Genomic DNA, 25197 nt, shown 5'->3' with positions numbered 1-25197 from the left:
GTTCGTTCACATAGATGCTTAACAATTGCGATCTTAAACCGTTTTATTATTGGCGCAATGAGCTAAGGGTTTCTCCTAATTATTCCCGTATTGTGTGTCAACATCTCGGGCCATATTGTCCCTTTGTTACGCCAGCACAGAATGTTACCATTTATTATTTCCTCTATTTCCACAATGAGTTTCTGACAATGTTATTGTTAAACAGGCGACCCTCATAAGAGGTTCCCATGAGCTATTCCGAGTACTGCTTTGTAAGCAAGAGGTGAAATCATTGCTTGCCGCCCTGCCTTTCAGTGTTAGACAATGGGCGGCATTTTGAGAAGAAGAAATTATTGGAGGTCGCTTTCGTTCCCAGAGAACCAGCACTGGGAAGCAGCGATGTCAGCAATGCTAAAAAGGCTCTTGGGACTGTTCTGTGAGAACCTCCGATTACGTGTTCAGTTGGACATTGAATGACTCATTTATCAGCATTGTAATGAACGCATACGTTTAATGTGACTAGTGTCGAATTAACCCGTTTTCTTTGGATACATTGAAAATGGGCCTTGTTACAAAAAACTTGAAACCAATACATTTAAAGGTAAAATGGAGTACTGATGACTTCTCAGAGAATGAACTTTATGTGAATGAACTCGCCCTTTATGATGGCATCATCCATTGTATCATATCGTGATTGTTCTTGATGAGACTCACTTAAGGTAATATTTGAATCAGTGGAGAGTGCTTATGTTCAGAGAGCACATTCATTCGTTTAGGAGCAGGGGCGTTAGCTATTGAAAAGATCAGGGGCTAAGTCAAGTTTGCCTGGGGCTTGACTTTTTTTTTTTTTTTTTTTTTTGAAGGGAGATCGGCATCGGTCAGTTGGGGAGGTTATATTTAACTTTATAATAAATATTATCACACCTTCGGACGCTGCAAGTCAACGGTCTGTCTGTTGTTTTTCTATAAACCTCCTTTTTTCAGGGCGAAAATATTCGGGGCTATAGCCCCGAATGATCGGACCCAACGACTCCACTGTTTAAGAGTCATAAAGTTTGACAAAAGTGAGTCGATTTACATTAACTAAAATAACAGTTTTGCGGAAATATCTATTTAGTACAAGAAATTGGAAAGTAGGATTGTTATTAATGACATTCGAGATGTTCAACGGCTAAGAGATGCGGTTTCAAGCCTCTGAGCGCGCTAAGATAGCTAAGTTCAAGTTCAGCCTAAAAATAGCTGCGGGCAAAGATGCTTTCCCAGCGCAGCGGCTGCATGCAGTTACATGAGGAGATTGGCAGTTCTCCCAACTCGCGACGGCAGTAACAAAACCACACTCATTACACCCAACTCAACGATTTTTTTTTTACCATTTACAAGCGCACATTCCTATATGGTAATATCTTTATTCTGAAACCACAAAGAGATGTGAATGCATGTGAGTGTGAATTACTTTTTGATGTGGCAACACAATAAATATTCCCCAGCAGTAGACAACTGTCTCGATGTGTAGGCCTATGTACCCTTGCATTAGCACAAAATACAAACAGACTGAGTTCATCCGGGAACTAAAGCCATCTTGAACAGGTGCTTCCAATCTCCTGCCTCACTTGATCTGGTTTTGTCCAGCATTGAATCAATTCTTGTCTTTCACCTTTAACTAGGGCCTACCATCAGTCATTTAGCCTACCAAAATCTGTTAGCTCGATTCCATTCAAAAAGCGTAATCGTTTATTTATTACATAATAAACACTTTGTAGACATCGGAATATAAGGAGACAACTGGGGGTGCAATGCAACCCTTAGCACCCCCATAGCGCCGGGCCTGATGGTTTCCCTCGTGTATTAAAGGAAACTTTCATTACAGTAAACACAAATAACTCTAAAGCGCCCTCATCTGGCAAATGGCAAATATGAACAAAACAGGTTTATAATTTGGCACAGTATTCAAGACTTGAAAATGCGACAAAACTGTAGCAATGAAAGGGCCCTGTATTGACTGGATGAAATTAAAAAGATACATTGCTAAATGTAAACGGCATTTCTGGTAACGTTGTTTATTTTCCAGAAAGGTGTCGGCTTTGCAACTTTTCTCATAGTCTTGTCAAGAGTCGTGCAAAAGGCGGAAGAGCATGAAGTATGTTTTTTCTGCTCTTAGAGACTAGCCGTTTTTTTTTTCGTTTTGGGCAGTAGCCTAAATTTTAATCACTCGAAAACAGGAAAGCTTACAGTGCTAAAGTTAAATTTGCACCCAATAGTAACATACAGACTTATGTCAATATTAATGTCAAAAATATGCCAGACCTAATGTTGATGACCGAATCATAAATTACCCTACTAAGTTAAATATTGATAGATTCTGTCAAATAATTTACGGTTACAGTGAGGTCGATCAGAGTACACGTAGGACTACACACAGCATGCATCTTGTCACGTGATGGCGTTTATTTCCCTGCAAAGCAGTGGTTAGCAAATGTAGCTAGCTATCTTCTGGGAAAGGGCCTGAAAGTCCACGAAAAAAATCAGACTAAGGCGATATTTAAGATATGTGTACATAGCGTAGATTAAAAAAAATTAACCGAAAAAAGCAACAGATTGTAGATCGTTTTAAGTAACGTCACATCCTTCCTTTCCAGTTAGCTTGCTGACTAGCAAAGTTTTGTTCTCTATGTGACAAAAAAAGTCATGGCATTTCTTCAGGGTTTGGACTCGCATATCGTTATTGTTGGATGCGGCATTTCGGGCATTGGAGCCGCTCAGAAACTAATAAGTCATGGTTTTCATAACGTGCGTATAATTGAAGCAACCGGCCGAAGCGGTGGAAGAATACGAACAGGCTCGTTGGGTAAGTGTACGAAAATTTGAGTTATGGAAACTGAACACGTAAAACGGCAATTTTGAGTAAGCCTCTACACTTGCTGCAGACATACATGCCGCGGAGTTGAATGTGTGCCAGAAAATGATTTCCATTTATAATCCTGAAATATAGTGTTTTACAGTCGAATGACATGTGAGGATCAAGTCATGATAGCCGTTTAGCTAACGGCTGTTCTAAAATCATGTTTAGCTACATCCATAATTGTGTACATCGACATGATCTGGTTTTATTTTAGCCTGGCTACCTATTTTCCGCTTCTATCATCGACAAAGGCTATATCTTCAAGCTGACATATTCATTTAATGTAGTCCTTTTTCTGGCTGTACCATTATATTTCGCGTTGGAGGCGGCTAAACTAACTTGGCTCTGCCCGTGGGCAGACGGTATGCAAACACTAAGCACAAAGGCTGACTGTTAACGTGCCTTGTGCAAGAGCTGTGGTAGAAGCGCTTAATGTTGTTCGCTGCTTAGATCAGTTGCATCAGTTGTCTTCTAAATTGTATGATCAAAGTTCAACAATATTTTATTGCCTATTGTGTAAGATCTTAGAGGCGAAGGTTTTTTGAGGATCCTTCTCCAGTGTATTTCAGGTTAACAGTTGATGGCTTCCTGTGAAATGCCCAGTGTCAGCTATTCAGACTGTTCAGTGTGTGGCCCTGGTAGAATGTCAGATCATGTTTCAGTGTTTCAGTGTTATTATCACTTTATCTTGCAATTTCATCTTGGCTAGGTCAGGGACCGTGCAAAACAAAAATGTAAAATAAATCTGCTTAAGCAATGTAACCTGGCATGGAAAATGTTCCCCATGTAATGCATGCATTTTCCAACGGTGGCGGTCTCAAGGGGACAAGATCGTGGAGATTGGCGCCAACTGGATCCACGGTCCATCCCAGGAGAACCCAGTGTTCCGCCTTGCCTGCCAGTACAACCTGCTGGATGAGAAGTCCATGACGGAAGAGAACCAGTCCGTGGACATTGGCGGCCACCCGCCCTTTGTGCCCAACTTGTTCTCCAGCTCAGGGAAGAGGCTGAGCCCCGAGCTGGCGGGGCCCGCCTCCGCACTCTTTACGGGCCTTCTGCAGGAGTGTCAGGAGTTCCACACAAGCGGGCAGGAGCCTGTGCCCAGCGTGGGGCAGTACGTCAAGCAGGAGGCACCCCACCGCGCAGCGGAGGAGTGGCGGGACGAGCCGGCGGACACCAGGGCGCTCCAGCTGGCCATGATGAGCACACTGCTGAAGCTGGAGTGCTCCATCAGCGGGACCCACACCATGGATGACGTGGGCCTGGGGGCATTTGGCATGTACAAGACCCTGCCGGGCCTGGACTGCACCTTCCCTGGGTGAGTGTTACTGTCCCAAAGATAAATCATTTCATTAGGTTTCTTACAGTCCTAAGATGCTGACGGACTGATACACAGGGGGTAATGAAATGTACAGATTGCTAAAATAGTCTCACCTTAATAAAGACAACCATTTTGAAAAAGTTGATTTCACAGACCAGGACCAGTAAATGCTAGCTGGTCAATTGTAAAGGTGTTAAGAGAGATGACCCTGGGAAACATAGGACAGTAGCATAAAAAGTAGATGAAATTGGTGAATACTTTATGGTATTATTTAATTTAAGGACTGGAGGAGGTTGTTAATTTTCAAATTATTCCTCAAAGCTGCCCCCCATGTTCTTGCTAACTTATTTAGTAATTATATTTACTTATTTAGTTAAGTGTTGTGCAATTTGCTGTTATCTTCATGGAAATGATGATTATAATACTGTTCTCACATGGTCTGTTTTCTTTGTATTTCAGGGGGTATGAAGGCTTAATCCACTGCATGATGAAAGAACTGCCAAAGGACATTGTGTCCTATAACAAGCCAGTGAAATGCATCCACTGGAATGGCTCCGTCGAAAGAAGCAGTCCCTCAGGCAGGACCTTTCCCGTCCTGGTGGAGTGCGAGAGCGGAGAAACGTTCCCGGCGGACCATGTCATCGTCACTGTCCCACTGGGTACATTGTCCGCAGCATGGCCTCCGCCTCAGGAAGTGTCTACATACTCTGCTTGTGAACCATATGCTCAATACATACATATCTACAAGTTTCATGATCATATATATGATTATTTTATATTTTTCTAAGGTTAAGTCTTGACAAGACCTGTTCCATAAATAAACAACACAAAGCAAACCAGAGCATCCATGAGATCTTCTCAGCTTGAAAAAGTAGGTCATGGTCATCCATGAGTGATCACATCCAAGCCTTTTCTGAGATGCCTCTGAGGTAGAAGTTCTTTGTGTCTCCTGAATCATCAAATATGTACACACATGCACACACAGATATACGGACAGGTAGGCATGTTGATAACACCGTTTTGGCCTTCATGGCAGAGACTATAACATGAAGCACTAGTCCTTTGGCATCAAGGTTAAACTTGGAAACCTTTCTTCTGGTTTTGAAGGCTACCTGAAGAAGCACCAGGAAACGCTCTTGAGCCCACCGCTTCCCCTCAACAAAGTGCACTCCATACAGCGGATGGGCTTCGGAACCAACAACAAGATCTTTATGGAGTTCAATGAACCTTTCTGGGACCCGGACTGTGAGACCATCTTCTTCGTGTGGGAGGATGAGACGGACCTGGTGGACGTGGTGCCCGATGTGCAGACGTCCTGGATTAAGAAACTGTTTGGGTTCACTGTGCTCAAGCCAACTGAGAGGTGAGGGTCAGGACCTATTTAGTCACCAAAATCTGAAAGCACCACTTACTGCTTGACTACAATTCCCATCCACACTGTTGCAACAGAGCACACTCCATTGTGATTGTTTATGTCACCATTGCTGTTATCACATGTTGGACTGGCATATTTAGATGATATTGACATTATTCACATTATTTCTGGCATGAATCCAAAGCCACTTTGAGTGTGTGACATTAGAGGGAAGGGGCAAGAAATTCAGGTATGCTGTCTGCTGTTTCTACCCTCCCCTCAGGTATGGTCACTTGTTATGTGGCTGGATCGCTGGCCATGAATCTGAATACATGGAGTCTCTCTCTGAGGCAGAAGTGCAGCAATCAATTACTCAGCTTATCCGCAGGTTCACAGGTAACCCTCTGAACGCCTGCAAATTAGCCCCCAGGAGTTACCAAGATTATGCATTTTTGATTGATTAGACTAGTTTAAGCTCCTTGTGGTGTTACTGCAGTGGGATAAAATTCTAGACGTTTTGTGTATATTTATTATTAATTCATGTTTGTTTCAAATTGTGATGAGTGGCAATGCAATTCCCACACTTGCTTTTGATTACTGTACAAAAATTCTCTGTTTTCATTTATTTATGTATTTTTGTTGTAAGACACTCTCTTTACAGATGACATTCAGCATTTCAAGATACAGGTGCAGGGAGCATTACAAAATGCACCTTACAAAGTGCAAATAGAACACAGAGCATTACAAATCATGACTGAAACTCATTAATAATTGTTTGACCCTAAATTACTGAGACAACTGATAGTAACTAATACTTTTGCAATCCTGAAGTATACAGACAAATTACACTGTGACTAATACTTATATAACCCTTAAATACACAGACAGCTGAAACTAATATTTGTATGTCTCTAAAGTATACAGTCAGGGCGATAAGTCTAAAGTTTACAGACCAAGCCAGAACTTTATCACTTATGTCTCACCTTTTTTGTCTTCTTTTTGCGGCAGGAAATCCCACCATCACCCCAAAGCGGATTTTGCGCTCTCAGTGGTATCATGACCCCTACACCTACGGCTCGTACACGTATGTGGCAAAGGGATGCTCAGGGTACGACATTGACATCCTGGCAGAGCCACTACCTCTGAAGGGATCGAATACAAAGGTATCATCACATATCACGATACAGTTGTTTAGCAGGTGGTCTTATCCAGAGAGGGTTACAATTTCTACATGTCATTTACTGATGTAAATACCCAGGCAACTGGGGTTAAGTCTTGCACAAAGCCAAGTGCCTTAACACAGAATTGAACCAGTCACCTTCCAGTTACAAGCTCTGTTTTTTTACTACTCTACCACACTGCTGCCCAAGGCAGTAGCCTAAAACTATGCACATAACTGCAGTGTGTGTTACATATGTCTTATAAATTGAATCCTGTGCTGTTTTAAGCCATTGCAGGTCTTGTTCGCTGGGGAGGCCACAAACCAGTCCTTTTTCTCCACGGTTCACGGGGCCCTGCTGTCCGGCTGGAGGGAAGCAGAAAGGCTCATTTCACATTACACTCCCTCCTCTTACTCAGTGTCTCTTAGCTCCAAGCTGTGAGCAAAGGATGTTGTTTTAAAAAGGCATCTAGGGTGGTACAATGACAACAGAGAACCCAGGGAAAATAGTCAGTTGGACGTATCCAGGTTTTAATGAAAATAAAAGATAAAAAAAAGTAAGTAGTAAGGGTCATTTACCTGGTGTGTGTTTACTACATCCAACTAAATGTTTCCCCTGATGTTCAAAAGCTCACTGACTTTGATTGGAAAATGCTAAATGAAATTCAAGCTTGAAGTACATACTGAATGACAATTGTGAGAAACCACTGATCACTTGTTGGAGATCAGCTCTCAGTGCCCATTCAGAGGTTTCAGAAAGTGTCCTTCCTCTGAAGTATTCAAAATTCCAGGGATTTGTGTGTGCTGACATTTTTAATACAATGTTATGAACAATTTCCTGCAGATTTGAAATGAATTAAATGTAAATGATAAATGAATGAAAGGTAATTGAAGTCTGAGTCTTGTCAAAAATGAAATTATTTTTATAATGGTTTTTATGATAATTTTACATTGCTTATTCAGGATACGTTAACAACTGATCTGTCACTGCTGCAAACATAATCGTCATTGCATTTCATCCACTTGTAACAGTCTAGAAATCATGCTGCAGTATGTTCTGTGTTGAATCAATTGCACTTGGAACATATCTCCTGACTGGTGAAATAAACATTATGCAAAAAACCTATTGGTGAAGTCATTTGCTAAAGCTAGCCAAAGAAAGATTGCCAGTCGCAATGGTTGAACTACTCTCAATGGAAATTTGCTGAAGAAGAGAGACATCTGCAAATAAAAAGGCTGTCAAGTTGAATGGCTGTCGACTTTGAGGTATGGTCACAAGTGGGTCATTGCATTTACTCTGGAAGAGTTACATGGGGGAGGAAAAAGAAAATAGGACCAAAACACAAGTATTTTAATTACTGCGATTTGAAAGTAATAATAGAATTGTAGTTGAAAATACACGACGCGTTACCCTTGGCCTTGAAAGCTGCATTGTTCCGGCTAAAACGACAACGTCAGGGGAACACTTTAAAAAGGAACGCGGGTTTTCAATTCACGATGTTGTCCGGGAGTATTATTATGTGACAACGGCATGAGTAGTGTCTTGAAACTTTATCTCAATAAAAAAAAATGAGACTACAACAAATACTCCGCAATGCTTCTAAATTCAGAGCCGTCTTCGATTTCGGTGACCGCGAAATTGCCCATTGGTTCCCTGGTCATATGGCAAAAGGTAGATTATGTTCTTACGCGTGTGCTAACTAGCCCAGCCAGTGACAGTTAGCTAGCTAGCTAAATTGGCTACCTTAGTGTATTTAGTTTGGGCAAAGGCTGTGGTTTTACATTGTGATCAAATCGGCGGCGGATTGTCAGATGGCAGTTCTTTTGGCCACATTTTGTTTCTTTGGAGCCTAATGCTCCTCTTGACTCTTGACCTCCCCATTGTGTCCGCACTGCAAAACACACCATAGAGACACGGAATGTCTTTTTAAGCATGAATGGATAGTTACAGGCAAGCAAGACATTGGTAACAGTTAGTTTACAAGACAAAGTGGGTCTTAATGTTATTCAGTCGTTTTGTGTTTTCTTTTTTAGGGATGAAACAGATGAAAGCGAATCTGAAGAAAGTGGACTGCATAATAGAAATTCACGATGCCAGAATATCCTTTGATGAACGACGTTGTAGCGTCTATTTGATTTCGCAATTTTTGCATTCATTTCGCTTGGTCGTCAGCTTCCCCGCCTCCATTAGCCACGTAAAAATGATTTTTTAATGTTCATTTTCTGTGTGAAAGGATTTTATTCTGATTTAGTTCTGAAAAGAGTAGAAGATAATTGGAGTTACTTTAATTTGTGATGAAGGCCGAGCGCAGTACCTACAAGCTTCCATCTTCTTTCATACTGGAGGACTTGGAATGCCTCAGTGTATCTGGCTCAGTATATATTCCTAACAAATCTTAAACGCCACAAATGCACTGAGAAACACGAAAGCTTTAATGTGAAACACGGGCTGTGTCTGCATACTAAGTAAATCAGAAGGTATATTGGAAAGGCAGCCTGGACAGCTGTAAACTATAGCAACTTAATAATACTTTGACTCAAAAAATGATTCGTGTTTTTTAAGAGTTCTAGTTGATTTCACACAGAATAACCCAGTATGGGTATCCAAGAATGTTAGACCAAACTTCATTCCTCATGGAATGATCCAAATTATAACTGAATATTGAATGGCAGATAGGCCTACTTATCCTACTAAGAGATGCTTCTTTAACTACATTCTACATACCATTCTCTGGGAGAAACCCACTCTTTCAGGAGAGTTTAGATGTCCGACCACATCTGCTGATTTTGAATAAAATGGACCTAGCAGATCCTTCAAGCAAGCAGGTACTAATAGTGACTCTTCCCATAGTTTGATGTGGGCATCGTCTGTTACGATGCATGAAACATGTTTGCCCTGATGATGCTCCTTCTCTTGGCAGAAAGTTCTGAAACAACTTGAGAAAGATGGTGTGGAGAATGTCCTGTTCACAGACAGCCTGAGGCAGATCGACGATAGCATCAAGAAGGTGACACAGGAGGAGAGAAGCACCTTAAAGACAGAAAGGGCCATTTACTGGAAACAATAGCAGTTTACCATACGATTATAATTTAATGGTGGATTTGAGCTTTAACATAGTTGCCTGGAGGGGCTAGATAACATTTGAAAATTATGTTTTAAATGAGGAAGTGCTCAGTTGGTCATACTGTGCCATTTATACATACACACCCACACACCAACTGAATGTGTTGTCTGTATAACATCATGCAGTCCTGTGCTCTGTTTCCAGATAGTTCCCCTTGTGACAGAGCTCATCGAGAGCAGGCCTCGGTTTCACAGGGAGGAGGTGAGGTTTGCCTGGGTGGGCAGGCTGTGGGATGCAGTTACCCTGATGGGAAAATTAGCTTGCTGGTTTTATTCTACATTCAGCCTTGATCCAACACATGCAAAATATGTTATGAATTAGTACTGTATAATTGGGTCAGCCACACCAAGTGGAAGTTGGTGTCCTGGGTGGTTGGATGAATTATTCACTGTGTAAGTACTTGTGAAACACTGTTTTTTTGAAGTCTTCTGTTCTTTCTGTAGCATTCTTTTGTAAGTGTTCTGTTATTATATCATGTTTATACGCTTTGTAGGACATAAATTATTGCTTGATGGTGATAGGCGTACCAAATGTTGGGAAGTCATCACTGATTAATGCCTTAAGAAGAACTAATTTGAAAAAAGGTATGTGAAGAAAGTGATTTTGTCAGACCTTTTACCTAACATATTTCATACATCATACTCAAACAATCTGCACAATGAACATTCTGCTAACTTATTTGGAAATTATAATGATTCATAATAAATATGTATTCATTGCAAAGTACAGAGAATAAAGTTGTTCATGTAACATTTCCATTTAAGGCAAAGCTTCCAAAGTTGGAGGTGAACCTGGCATAACCAAGGCAGTCTTAACCAGAATCCAGGTGAGCATTTAAAAACTTAGAACTCTTAACTGAAGCATCTCTGACTGCAGTGTCATCTATTGGAGATGGTGCGGGGGACAAAATGGGATCATTTGGTTTGCTGTGTCAGTTTTGTGTGTCTCCGCGTTGGTAAAAACAGGAGTCACCAATACCCTAAATTGTGCACACAGGTCTGTGAAAGGCCTCCTGTGTTCCTGCTCGACACCCCAGGAGTGCTCCCTCCAAAAATCGAGAGCATAGAAACAGGAATGAAGTTAGCATTGTGCGGTAAGCATCTGGTAACATGGTTTTCCTGTGTTCCTGGTTTTTAGATTTATTGGACATATACATTATGCAACATTGTTATTCACTTTGGCTTTGTGACCTGCTGTGTATTTTATTTTATTCTTATTTTTTATTGCTTTTATTGTGTCTTTATTACTATAGCTTTCATTGTGTTCTTATATTGTTTACTGTATTTTTCATCTCAGCTCAGGGCTACTCTGGAAATCACTTTGAATGCAATGTATGAATTAGTATTATTAGAATGGGGTTTTGTTACACTGCTCTACATTTTGAATGACACCCCACTGAAATCCCGGGTAAATGTATCCTTTAAATTTGAAATTTGAAAAGAGACAATGTTGCAGAAACTCCTCAACAGTCAGTATAAATCTGTTTACTGTTTCCTGTTTCCAGTTTCCATATGTACAATAATGAAACAAATCCCAAATAGCCAAAGCACTGACTCACTGTTGGAAGTAAGCAAGCAAGTAACTGTCATGTAATGTAAATTATGACACATTTTGGTTCAAATATCCATTTGCAGGAACGATATTGGATCATTTAGTTGGTGAAGACATCATTGCAGACTACTTACTCTATTCCTTGAACAGACTTGAAAAATTCAGGTAATTTTTCCCCTCAGAAGACATTCTTATACTCTTAAACACTAGAAGGTAGTTGCGTGTTGCTTTACACCTGGTATTCCTGATGAACTGAATTCTCACTGTCTTTCCAGTTACGTGGACAAGTATGAGCTGGGAGAGCCCTGCGACGACATTCAGAATGTCCTCAAACGCATTGCTGTGAAGCTGGGTAAAACGCAGAGGGTGAAGGCCATCACAGGTGTAGGTAAGCTAGTCCCTTCGTCCATCTTTCATATGCAGCTATGCTGAACCTACACGGTCCCCAATATAACTGTCACATCCTTGCCAAATGTTTTCTGTATTCTTATGGGTGCACAGTGTATACACACTGTATTTTATCAAAAACAATAATAATAATAATAATAATGGATGATGCTAGTCTAGCACCTTTGAAGGTTCTTAAAGTACTTCACAGTGAATGAGGTTGACTCACATTAACCGCCAGTGTGTGTCACCCACCTGGGTGATGCACAGCAGTCACTTTGCACCAGAAGGTTCACCACAGATCAACTGAGGTAGAGAGGGAAGGAGTTATTTAGTCAGTTAAATTGGGGGATTATTAGATGGCCAGATAGAACCTCAGTTTAACATCACATCCAAAAGTCTACCCCCTACTGACTTGCCAACACAACTTTTTGCACTCTTTATGTCTTTCTTCATGTGTTGCTCTGCTGTTAAGTTGCATCAGCTCGTCTTTTCCTCATTTTACAATATTATTTCAATACCCGCCCTTATCCGTGGTGACTTATGGACCTTGTATTTGACATATTGTCTTTGCATATGTGGAGTATGCATCATGCAAATAGCAGTTAACTAAAGCAGTCTGGGCCTGCTACCGTGCTCAGGGGTATAGCAGCAGGGCTCCGCCCAGTATCCAAACCTGCGAGAAGGGTCTGGCTGCAGGCTCCACTGGTGGGACATGTCCTACCAGTGGAGGTGGCAGTCAGTGGAGGTGGAAATGACGTAACGTGACATGTTTTTTTCTGTGTTTTTCGTTGGTCAGTTGTGTTCTGAGGCTTGAGACTCTCGGTTTACCTCGTAACAGCCGATATTTTCAATGTTTTTAATCGGAGATGAAGAGTAATTGTGCTTAGTTTCTATTGATCGCCTGACTGGCCATGTCATGTCTCATGTAATTGCTGGCTAGACATGAAGGATAGTCTCCAGTGTTTTTATCAGTTAATTTGGGGAAAAGGAGCATAGTCGCTAGCCTAACAATGGCTATTGGTAGCCTAGCAATGCTTGCCTTATGCATTTGTAAGGTCGTGTTGTTGCATTATTATTATTGTCATTGCTCTTGTGCTTACAACTCTTTTCATTTCATTTTAAAACATCATCAGCTAATAAGCCGACTAACTGCGTGCTTTTGTTAAAGTGACACTTTGTATATGGTGTCGTCCCTCCGCCCCCACATTGTTGATGCTATAGAAATGTCGCTCTGTACTAGAATTGTAGTCCCATAAACCAGCGTTTTCAAAAACCACAAGCAGAAATTGGCTTTATTAAATTGCAGCGGCACTGTCTGGGAAATGCAACTTTGCAATGTCATTGTTGTTGCTGTGTTTTCCCAAATGTTTCGCTAACAACCTAATTATCTGCATGCTTGTGTTTAAGTAACAGATTACTGACATGTTTTCCTCAATTGTCCATGCTAATAAGTAAAAGTAATCTTTATTGGTAATACATTTTGATTAAAATTAGGTTTTAAAGATTTAAATGTTTCCCCCTTTTCTGTATAAACACTACTGTTCTGTGACCAATCAAGCCTCCGAACACGACTGACCAATGAAAAACACGGAAAAAAAACACGTCACGTTACGTCACTTCCACCTCCACTGACTGCCACCTCCACTGGTAGGACATGTCCCACCAGTGGAGCCTGCAGCCAGACTCTCTTGAAAACTGCAGCTTTCTGGATACAAACTCAGTCTCCCAACCCCACCATTTGAAATAAACAAGGTGGGAATTATTATTATTTTTCAGGGAACATCACCATCACAATGCCAAACTACACCGCAGCGGCGTACGACTTCATCAGAGCATTCCGGAAAGGCGAGCTCGGCAGAGTGATGCTGGACTGATTGGGCTGCCCTGCTGATCACAGTAGCAGCAAGAGGACTCGACCATTAAAAGGTCCCCATTCAGCACGAGATGGCCACGTGATTAAAATACCTTGTACATAGTGCTCGGAACACATTTGCGCTGAGGCACAGTGCAATAATAAAAGGTGTTATTTTTATAAAACCCTGTCTCGGGTCAGTGTGTGTGGGATGTAGGCCCATGAGGAGAGTTTGTCATACCATGATGAGTTATGGCAGGTTTGGATATTCACAGCTGAATTTCACCTCTTTGGAAAGTGAAAACAAATGCAACAAGTGTGTACTTTTAACAGGTCCAGTAAATTAAATTCATTAAGGGTATTATTGAGTTATTGGGCAAAACTGTAAATGCAAAGGAGCATGGGAATCTTTATTCCAGACCATGGCCTGTGTTATCACTAGATTTTGTAGGCTTTGATGCTGTTTCACAAAGTTAATGTGAAAGGATATTGGTGTTGCTCATAGAGGATACTTGATTTTATAGGTTAAATACTGCTCAGAATATGAGGCACTCGCTTTCTACAATAATCCCAGGGCTACTCATTTGCCATAGGTCAATCCCATTTTTTCTCTTTCTAGATCTTTATCAAAGAAAGATTGGGTGAACATGTAAAAATAAAAATTGTCTAAAGCACTTGTGTAGTGCAATATGCATGAATGATTTTTTTTCTCCCATAGTTGTGTAATAGAATAGAATCTTCCAAGTCTGCCTCCACCCCATTCTGTGTGAGTAAGGTGTAGTGCTCTGCAGATTATTGGATTTTCATTATATATTCTGATACCCAAGATTAAACTTTCCAGTCAAATCAGAATGTGTTCCTCGCTCTCCACTCCCAGAGCTGTAATACCTTCACAAGCTATAACTGATTTTGGGGTCACAGAGAGTGTAGAACTGCAGATGTACCTGCCTACTCAGGCCATCCTTCAAATTGTCCTAAGTGTGTGTGTTTTAAAGATAAGGGGCAGTTCTTAAATCTAGGGCATAGGCAACTGCAAACTTCAGCACTTACAAAGTCAGTCAATTTATGATGCAAAAAATAGAATGGTAGGTTTATTATGTTAGAGACATCACATATTTTCTTATTTGTGAATAAAATGCTTGATTAATGAATGCCAAAATGAGGTTGTGTGCTGTTTGACAACCCCTTAATCAATTCTTGGTCGTAATATGTTTTGCCATGCTAAAACCCTGAATCTTGCTAAATAAAACTAGCCCCTGGATTCAACCAGATTGTCCTTAGCTTTGAATTTGAATTAAATGCAAGTGTTTTTTCTTGTCTTTTCAATCACAGTTTGGTAAGTTTCAGAGTCACCAAAATGACAAAAAGAAGGTACCAGGTGTACCACCAAGACAATGATATGTGCAAATATCTACTGAATTCAGGCTTGGGTGAGAGGGACATAGTTGACCTAGAGGGTGTGAACATAGGTTCTGATGATTTTAATGATTTTAGCTCTGTAAAGGCTGGCTGTACAAACCACTAAGATGTGTAGTTCTGTGAATATATGTCATTTCTAAGGTGGACAGTCGCACATGGCCTTGGCACAGCCTCTTTGACCAATCCAAACACTTCACACCTCTCAGATAAAAGAATCCATTTCATTATTAAATCAAAACAAATATACAAAATGCTGTGAAAATAAGAATCACCTGGACAAAACAGATACTTAGAATAGGGATAAATATTATTGTGCCTTGAAATATAACTATGTTTAATTCATTACAGTTGGGGTTTTTAAAAGGCTTGTTTTAATAACAATAATATGAATGTTAATAGTAGGGATAGAAGTGTTTGATATCAAGTGGTCTTTTTAGAGAAAAAGTGGACAGGAAGGACATTCTATGTCACCAGGGTTCAGAATGTATTTTACAAAACATTTAGACCACAGTACAACAAATGTTCACATGAAATTGTTTTAAATGGTACTGAACTCACACTTGTCAACATCTTAAATCATCATTTCTATCCACAACAGAGCACCTATTAATAAATTGGCAAATTGAATACATTTGTAAAAGAATAAAATACAAAACTGGGCTTCTTGTTATACAAACATGAACTGGGTGATCGAAGCTCTATTGTAATCAAAGCATTTAAATAGCAAACAATTGTCATCTTAAACTACTTACTCTCACCTTACAACACTTTTTAATTTCTTACAATGTGATTATTTGTAAATATTAGAAGTTATATATAATTTATCTAAATAGATTACATGTAAATCTTACAAAATATACTTGATGTTTGGATATACTAAATGTGCAAACAGCATTATGATAAATTTCTAAATAGATTTTGCAATACATTTAATGTAAATTCTGTATTTCAGGAAGGTTTCTTGGATTTATGGATTTCTCTTCTTATTGATGTTTCATTGCATTCTACCATGTATAATGTTTAGAAGACAATATTCAGAGGAAAGGACAAGCAATGAGCAGGTGCCCTATTTCTGACATTATTGATAAAGTATGGAACATGCTATTCAGTAGATTAAGGCCGAGTTTAAGCACAATATACTTTTTCCTTAACTTTGCTATTGTAACTTAAGGACAAAATATTGCATGGGGAACCAGGCCCAAAATGATATGCTGCTACTTCATAGTGGCAGTGGTTACAGCCTGGCACATTTAATTGTAATCGGTGATATCAGACATGTAAACACAAAACAGATCGAAGGTGGTAAGGACACACTAAAGAGGGCCTTTAGTGGGATCAACTAAACATCTGGGTTCACTCCCTGACCCAGAGATATGTAGTGCTCAAGGACTTCAAGATGCCTTTCAGCCTGTGGCTGACTGACTCATAGAAAAACAGGTGATTCAACTTCCAAATATATGAGTGATTACACAATTAAGACCTGAGCTGGAATGCACAAGGAACATATAGATCTCCACTGGGCACCACTGGATTGGCTGTGGATAACCCCTCCTTGCCCATAAAAAAAGAATTTAAGATTGTCTTAAACAGGTTGTCGACTGATGCATAATACAATACAATTATTCACCCTCCTGGCTTTTACATACTGCACGTAATTAATGTTAATCTGGCCTTTGAAGGGCACGTGAATGAAGTTTCTATACCAGGGGTACAAAAAGCATGTACCCTGCCACGCTGAGGTTCAAACTGCAGTACCATGGCTTCATTGTGAGGTAGAGATGAAGCTGTAAGGGCAGAATTTAGATTGTTTGGAAGGGCTGTTAAGAGTGGAGTAGAAGTTAGCTCCAAGGTTTAGACATACAAAAGATATATACAGACATATAAATGGTGACTGAGAGTAAGTGGTATTGGCATCCCCTTTTAGCAAGTGACTGTATCCCCTTAGCAAATATACTCAGAATTCAATCTGACCGTGGCATAAATTACAAGTAGGCAGTGACATGTCTTAATACTAAATACATAATTACAAATAGACGTTATTCCCATTTGTTTACTTAAAGAGCACTGTTCACCTAACAAGCAAATTATGTGGTGTGTATAGTATGAAAATAAAAAAAATTGTGATGCATTTACTTAAAATAGTTTTTTTTGTGGAAATTCATAGGTATTCATCAATGTGCCTGTTGTGTTGTGTACTCTCTCAGTGCAAACCTAGTGACACCTAGTAATGTATCCCATTCATGGTGAATTTACAGTGGCTCTCATAGCACACATTTGAATTGAATGTAATTTACTTTGTACTGCACTAAATTATAAACACTATCCTCCAGATATCAAATTCCAAATTACTTTTTCTTCATAAATAGGGAGTCTTGAGCATTCTTAGTACTGTATTGCATAATTGCAATATAATATAATTATAACTGCCAAGAAGTAGCCTCACGTTATGTGGTATTTAAGTTATGAATTTCCACATTAGACCCCAAGTAGAGTGTTACTGTTTGTTCTAAGAATGATGCTGAGCTGAAGTGTTAAAGAAAGAAAGAAGAAACCCACAATGTATGTCTATTTTGTATCTTCATACTCATACTCAGAGGCTGATATACTTCAGCAAGCTAATCGAACACAACACAGACAGGACGGGTATGAGTGAAGCATCGTGCTTTGCGGAGGCTGACGTTCGGGCACTGTAGAAGTCACCGTCCGTCCTGTTGCCCCCCTGACTGTCACTGATGAATCTCTCGGAACTGTCATCCGATCGGTACCTGGAGGACGCGTACCATCCCCCGGCGGCCATGCCCACTGCCGCGCCGGCTGCCGCCGCCCCAGCAACCCTTGCCGGCGACGAGCTGTACCGCCGGGGGGCCTTGAACCGGGTGCGAGATGCGCGGGCGCTCCCACGGGCGGCACCCCTGGCCCCTCCTCGCCCCCCCTTTGACATCACCGTTTCGCAGAAGAAGGCGGATAGCAGAATAAACATCCAGCAGGTGGCCACAGCTCTGTTCATCCTGGAAAACCGACTCTAAGGGAAATGAATGACAAATCATCTCAACATTTTTTCCTCCATGTTTTTACCCATAGCATACCCATACACAGCTCCTTTTGAAGGACCCATGATTTAAGATAAGTAAATTACAGATCATTGCAAAAGACACTGTGAAAAGGTCTCCGTTTGTGTAAGCGGCTTACACAGTGCACTTAATTAAGTGGCCAAAGAAGTTGCACCAACCAGACACCACTAACCACATATAAACAAGCTAGTGCTAAACATAGCACTGAGATTGTGCATACCTTGACTGACACGTAAATGCAATGCAATGTGCACAGCCTATGGACTATACCATTCCAAGTACAATGTTAACATATACTCGGAAGTAAACCCCCTATATCTCATTACTTAAAATTCTGAAGTACACTTACACATATATCATTACACATAAGTTGAATAAAACTACACTTGGATAAGGGGTCTGAGGTGTAGCTTGAAGAAGTGGGTCTTCACTCTGTGACATAAGATGGCCAGTGTCTCAGCTTTTTTGACTGGAACTGGAAGTGTGTTCCACCATACAGGGGTCAAGACAGACACAGGAAGCTCACTCCGAAAGCAATGAATGAATGCAAGGTTACGAGAGGCAAGACATGGGTGACTTTGGGGACGTCAGGGATCAACTCAGCTTTCGGAGTGAGCTTCAGGGGTTTGATGGCATATGCAGGAAGGGTAACGAGGAGAGAGTCAGGGCTTGGATAAGGAGATGGGTTGGTAAAGAAGGGGTAGATTCTTTTGTTAGGAAGAAACTGCAGGTCCCACTGACTGCTGCTGTGTGGTCTGTGTATTTCAGATCACTGTCTAGTGTCATTTTAAGGGTCTTGACTATCTGGAAGGTTGGCATTGTGGTGTTTTCCAGGGATTTTCAAATTATTATCTTTTCATCCACTATATTATTATGGGTTATTATTTGATACACGTTCTAAATTTTTGAAACATTTGATTAGACATGAAATATTTACAAAATAAATAATATTTACTAAATGCCAGAAATATGGTGAAAAAATACTAAATAATAAAACACTCATCTTAATTATGCAATTATATAACATTTTGGGACAGCATAGATAATAGTTATCATAAACAGTCTTAACAAATACTAAAACAAATGCAGTTTTGATACATGAGATAGAAGTGATACTTGTTTTCAGAGCAGGGTAAAAATGCATATTAAAACAAATAATGTCTTGTATAATTTACAAATATACGAAGATTTTGGACTAAACTTTTCAAACAATACAGACACAAATAACCAAACTGTGACAAACTGGTACCATCCATGCCTACAAAATCCCACTTACCATTTCCTCCTTTCCAGCTCTTCCTTGGCATCCCTCATCCACCCCATCTCTCCCTTTCTTTACCCTGTTTATCATGTCCATTTGATGCGAGGGTGGGTCAACAACCTTGGCTCATGGCCCCAATCCCTTCATCAATCCCCAGGCCAAATGTAAGTACCCCTATTCCCACATCAATTGCAGCCATTGTTTATTGCGTTGATTGTATGGGAATTCATATTTACTGACCTGGATATCTCATGGACTGTATAATCTGTCTGCTAATTTTATCTATGGCCCAAAAGAGGTAATATATCTGACCACTGACACTAGTTTGAGCACTCTTAGCATGTAAGTGTGTGTGCGTGCGCTTGCGCGCGCGCGTGTGTGTGTTCTGCTTTAATGCTGATTTTTCCCACATCTCACTACGGTGCTTTGGAAGATTAATAATCAATTAATTATTACAATAACTCCAATTCCCCAAAACTGTTGCAGATTGTTAGGGTTACTGGAGCTCTTCCTGGACTTTGACATCCAGCGAAGCATTTATTAACGTTACATGCGTGCATTCGAGGAAGGTATAGATGTGTACTGAACTGTATAGATTATGTTGTGAATATTGTGTTATATATTTTCGGGTAAATATAAAATATATCTTTAAACGGATAACAGCATATCGTGCCAACAAGCCATGCTCAAAATAGGTCACAGTAAAGGGAGCACGCTGTGTATTACAAAATGCTAGAAAAGAACCTCATTGGCTGAAAAATTACAACCGCATTGTCTGGCTATGGTCAAACAAGACTCATTCATTATTCAATATGGTATAATTAGGTATTTAACGACTACGATACCTCAACATTGCGACTGCTTTTCAAAATTTTGTTTTGATAATAGTAAATTGGAAGTAAGATTACAGCACTGATTTTTAAAAGGCCATCAGGCTATCGATAAATCTGTTAAAATCTCTTTCTTGGACTGACTGATGTATTTGGTAAGCGGTCCACTCAGTAATTACCACACAGTTTAAACCTCGCATGATGCCGAACGATTGCCATTAAAACGCTATCAATAAAAGCACTGATGTTATTCATAAGATGAAATAGATGTATTCGACAGTTCTGTAGCCTACGTCTAAGATGGAACCCTTGTTGATATTTCTTATGCAAGAGATGTGTGCACTAATACAGTCTGTCAAAATTACCTGTTACTATGGGCTACCATTGATGAGAATAAATTCCTTGTGAGCCTGCATACAGGACTAATATTGTAACCAACAGTTTTACTCAGCTAACAATGCATAGCCACCGTATTTGTAGCCTATTTGCGATATTTGTACAACCACGCCTGTGTTCATATTAAAAATGTCTCATCTCTACTAGCCTAGCATATACATATAACACCCATTCTCTGCATGAAATGACGAGACTAGTTGGCATGATCGCCATTTCTGTGTTGTAAATCCATGGATGGTTGCAAACAATGCATAATCTTTTTAGCGCAATATTTCCTTTGAACAATCAGATAGAATCTCGAATGAAAATAACAAATTAGAATCGAATGCAAACCAATATTGCATATTTCACGTCAAACAAGGATGGAAGCAAAGAACTCACCCTTGGATTTGATGCTCTCGCCGTATGTGTTTTGTTTACTTCCGTGTAGGCAATTTAATTTGTATCCGGCCAATATTCCCCGAAACGGTTTATTCGTGAGTCCTCAGAGATGAGCTGGAACCGCAAAGGCTCGTGTCCGTGTACCTGAGCATATCTGGGATTCCGAAACTATGCCACTCCTCCTCTAATAATCTGTGGGAGCACTGTGTAAGGATTACCTTCCAAACCTAAAAAAAACTACCCCTGTGACACGGAAGACGCCACCTCCCGAACGCTCGCAAACGATAGCCTATATAATTATTTCGGGTTTCTTGTAAATTGTATTAATAAATTTACCCCCACTTACCAACCTCCACAAATCTGGCTATCCTACAACTTTCCTCAATAATTTTGTTTTGACCTGTGAGACTGTTCTATATTGGTAAGATAATGAATGTGCATGCATGCCTGTAATGATGATAATGGTGACTGTGATCTGTGCTTTTGTTGGTGATGGTTGTAGTGATGATGATGACTGGATCTGTTCTGATCCAGTGTCTGAGCTTTGTGAAGAGCCTCCCGCTTGGGTGCACTCGGACAATGCTCAGGAGAAATCCTAGACAATCTATTGAAATATTCTGTCACTGAATTTTACCCTCTACGGTTCTTTACCAGAGACTCATTTACAGCACATTTATGCTACCTGACTCCTAAACTGCACTGACCAAAGCTGTAGAAATGTAAAATGCATCTTGCTGAGATATTGATTTCTGTGCAGCAGCATCCCCTTGAGTATTGTCTTTAATCCTTGTTGGTCACATAAAGCATTTAAGACATGTTTGCAAGTACTAACACATCTATTCTAGACCTAATAGTGTGAAATAAATTTATGCTTGAACAGCTACTGACCTTGATTATCAGGAGAGGGTGAAACAAATTAAAGAACGGCCCTGTGTGGTGTCCAGTTAGTGATTTAGCACACCCTAGATCTGTCATTCTTGAATAGCTCCTTCGAGGATGTCTTTGTTAAAACTAACCACGCTCACTAGCCCTCAGGGGCCTGATGTCTATTCTGACATAAACCAGCAGAGTAATTCTGTCGTGAATTAATCCAACTTGATGTTCAAATTCTAAGATTAACTGTTCAAGATTTACATTTTCATCACCTTCGAGCTCATGGACGACTGTACTACACTATGTTAGAGAACTAGTGCAATTTATTTATACTTGACAGTATTTCTGGGCAAGCTGTGGAAGGCTTTTCAAGGATGCACTTGGGTCCTGAGCAGCTGGTTGAGGGCTTTTGTCCACACGGGGGAACTATAGGGTGGCACACGTCTTCTGCCTGGGCTCCATCTGACTGTGCAGGGCTTTGCACAGGATGGCAGTGGCCCTGCTATTAGTGTAAGAGCTCAGGAGGTGCTTCAGCAGGGGCAGAACCTCCTGCTCTCCCATCTGGGGCTTTCTAGAATAAAGCTGTATCGCCCTCTATCTGAAACAGAGCAGAACAGGTGTCAATTAAATAAACGACTGAACCTTTTCCGAAGTCTAACACTCCCATCAGTTTTGAGTTAAAATATACTGGCAGCAACATAACAAGCTTTAGATTGTTGTAAGAATTGATCAGTTAGGCAGAGCTATAGCCACCGCTCTACTCTGCTGAGCTGACTCACGTGGAGTATGCAGGAAGTGACCAAGGTGGATGGCTTTGGTGCGCTATTGGAAGTCTATTGACCCCACCTATGATGTCATTGGCTCGATGACACGTCGTCGTTTCCAGCATTTGGGGCACACAAACCTGAAACGTGCCTTCGCTTTCTGTGGGGAAAGGACAAGAATTTTCACTCTTGCTTGAGCAGGTGCCTGAGGCATTTCACACACACACAAATTATCCACAATGCATACCTTCAAAAATGTCAGAAATTCACCGTCACACTTAATTAGTTATTGTAAGTTTGAGATGTCATAACACATTATCACACACCTATTGTTGACCGTTAATGCAATGTAAAAAGTTGTATTGGTATTGAAACTAAGAACGCTAAATTGAAGATGCTTCTTGTAATTTTGTAGAAATGCAGCTGTAAATTTCAACATACAGTTTAGTTCCTTAACGTAACCTTTCTTTAACTATACAGACAATATGGAAAAATGTTACACTAAAAACTCACCTGAACAGACGGACTCTTAGTTTGTTGTGACTGGTTTATACCAGTCACTGCAACATCTTGCAGCTCCGTTTTTCCCACAAAAAAAGCTTCTGGGATTTCCCCAGCGTGGAAGCATGCCTTCTTCCCATGCGACAGGTTTGTCTGTCTGGGAGCCAGGATCTTATGGGCTTCCAGAATGGAGCGAACGATGGCGCGACGTTCAGCGGAGGCCTCACCGAGGTGGTTTTCTACTGTGGCCAACTGCCCCTTCGGCGCTGATGCTGAAGGTCCGGGTGCGTTGGAACCTGCTCCCTGATTTAATTTCTTTCTTTCATCAGCAGCAAGAAAGAGTAACGCAGTGTCTAGATTTAACAGAACAGAAAATTAATCCCCAAAAGCTGTTGTTACTGAAAGTAAGGGCACCAATCAGGACTTCAGGTAACAATCGTGACAGTTTATCTTAAATTGTAAGCCGAGTACCTTCAGAAAGTGGCTTGGCACAGTCCTGACCGTCCTGGAGTGGTGCCACGGAGTTCTTCTTACGTCCTTTGCAAAATTTCTGACCCATGGTAAACGAGATTAGTCAACAAATTTCAATGGAGAACAACCGATGTTATTCGAATGGTAACCACAAGTAAAGTCATGCTCTGTGCAGAAGGAGCGCCTTTTAATATACTTTTTGAAATTAATTTCGCAAGTCACGTCACAATACTGGTGACACGTCAGCAGATGACCATGGTAAATGGTAAAACACGTCTGATATAATGTGTGTGCGCTTGTTTCTGCAAGAAATGTATTTTAATAAAATAAAGTCAGCATCCCAAAGCAACCAGGTTCAACTCAGCATTGTCCGTTTGTTTTCTTTCCACTGTCATTGCTGCAATGTGCCATGACATCGCTAAGTAACTAGCTGGTACAAGCCGTGCAGTGTAATGGTCTCGGGGGCTACCCTGTGGTACAGTACACAAATTGATGGACCGCAAACGTTTTTAGGGGCTTTGCAGATTGAATTTAATGTTTTTTTTTTCCTCCCATATATTGCTACATATAGTTACGATAGGTTCACTTTAAAGCCAAATCCCAAGCCAACTCGCCGCACCAGAGTGTCTCAAAAATAAGACGATCTCTGGCTTCATTAACCTCTGGCATCGGTAGGACTTCGAGTCTCAAAGCCCATGGAGCCACAATTTTGCCACTAATCACAAAAGGACAGCGAAACGAAATAGCGAACATTAACCTAAGTATTAACTAGCAAACCTAGAGCTATTGCCAGCTAACATCAGCTAAATGCCGTATGCGTATCTAATTACATGTTATGTTTTACAAAAAGTATTTTTGAGTTATGTGGGTGGGTCTGGACGTTATTGTACAAGTAGATTAGAGGTCTTTCGTATGAGGTAAACTGTAGGCGCGTTAGCTAGCCAGCTACTACTAGCCAGCAACTACTTCACGAAAGATGTTGTGGTGGAAAATTTTTGATAAAGTGTATACCCCATATGTAAATTATGAGTATTGCCACTTTCACAACCTGTTCCATAGTCATGCCACCTGTTGTATCCTTTTTGGTAAAAACACATTAAGTTCATTGTTTATTAATTAGTTCATTATTATTTGGATTAAAAAGATAAATAGTAAACAGAGTTAAAAAAAAAAATACAGTTAAAGGCAAGTGATTACTGTTGAGTTATTGCATGTATTGATGGAGTTAACGTTAGGTGTTGTTACTCAGAATTCCCAATAGGTGGCGTTTGGTGTTTACAAAACCGTTAGAAAAAGAAACCTTTTTTAGAACAGAAGAAGAAGAAGAGTGTAACGGTCAGAATGAAGATACTGAAAGCAGTCTGTTATGTGTATTCCTTTTATTTCCTCTCAGTAAAAGTTAAAAAGACCGTTCAGCGTCCGGCTTTGTCATTTTTCCACCCTTTTTGAAGCTGCAGCTAAACTATTCCCACACCACCTTCTCCTATTGGTTTATGGTCTACGCTTATTGTATCTTTTCTCCCTTCACTTCTCCTATTGGTTCATGGTCCACACTTATTGTATCTTCTCTCCCTTCACTTCTCCTATTGGTTTACGGTCT

General features: G+C 40.4%; 3 protein-coding genes across 3 annotated transcripts; 2 read left to right on the top strand and 1 right to left on the bottom strand.

The window, feature by feature from the left end:
• Positions 1–2575: 2575 nt before the first annotated feature.
• Positions 2576–7496, top strand: si:dkey-275b16.2 (peroxisomal N(1)-acetyl-spermine/spermidine oxidase). Its single transcript, XM_036546663.1, has 7 exons — positions 2576–2824; positions 3701–4196; positions 4659–4858; positions 5307–5562; positions 5837–5949; positions 6562–6716; positions 7002–7496. The coding sequence occupies exons 1-7, from the start codon at positions 2665–2667 to the stop codon at positions 7152–7154; spliced, it is 1533 nt and encodes a 510-aa protein (XP_036402556.1). The 5' UTR covers positions 2576–2664; the 3' UTR covers positions 7155–7496.
• Positions 7497–8229: 733 nt separating this feature from the next.
• Positions 8230–14209, top strand: mtg1 (mitochondrial ribosome-associated GTPase 1). The gene is made up of 11 exons (XM_036546953.1): positions 8230–8384; positions 8747–8811; positions 9434–9538; positions 9634–9720; positions 9982–10038; positions 10331–10421; positions 10602–10663; positions 10834–10930; positions 11472–11553; positions 11664–11776; positions 13555–14209. The coding sequence occupies exons 1-11, from the start codon at positions 8282–8284 to the stop codon at positions 13650–13652; spliced, it is 960 nt and encodes a 319-aa protein (XP_036402846.1). The 5' UTR covers positions 8230–8281; the 3' UTR covers positions 13653–14209.
• Positions 14210–16014: 1805 nt separating this feature from the next.
• sprn (shadow of prion protein) lies at positions 16015–21292 on the bottom strand. Its single transcript, XM_036547073.1, has 2 exons — positions 20989–21292; positions 16015–18071 (listed from the first exon to the last, which is right to left on the bottom strand). Exon 2 carries the CDS (start codon positions 18054–18056, stop codon positions 17640–17642), a length of 417 nt encoding a protein of 138 aa, XP_036402966.1. The 5' UTR covers positions 18057–18071; positions 20989–21292; the 3' UTR covers positions 16015–17639.
• Positions 21293–25197: the final 3905 nt, after the last annotated feature.

This window comes from Megalops cyprinoides, chromosome 15 (genome assembly GCF_013368585.1).
Source record: "Megalops cyprinoides isolate fMegCyp1 chromosome 15, fMegCyp1.pri, whole genome shotgun sequence".
In the NCBI taxonomy this organism is placed as follows: domain Eukaryota; kingdom Metazoa; phylum Chordata; class Actinopteri; order Elopiformes; family Megalopidae; genus Megalops; species Megalops cyprinoides.
The sequence above is the reverse complement of the archived record's forward strand: the minus strand, read 5'-3'. Positions and strand labels throughout refer to the sequence as shown.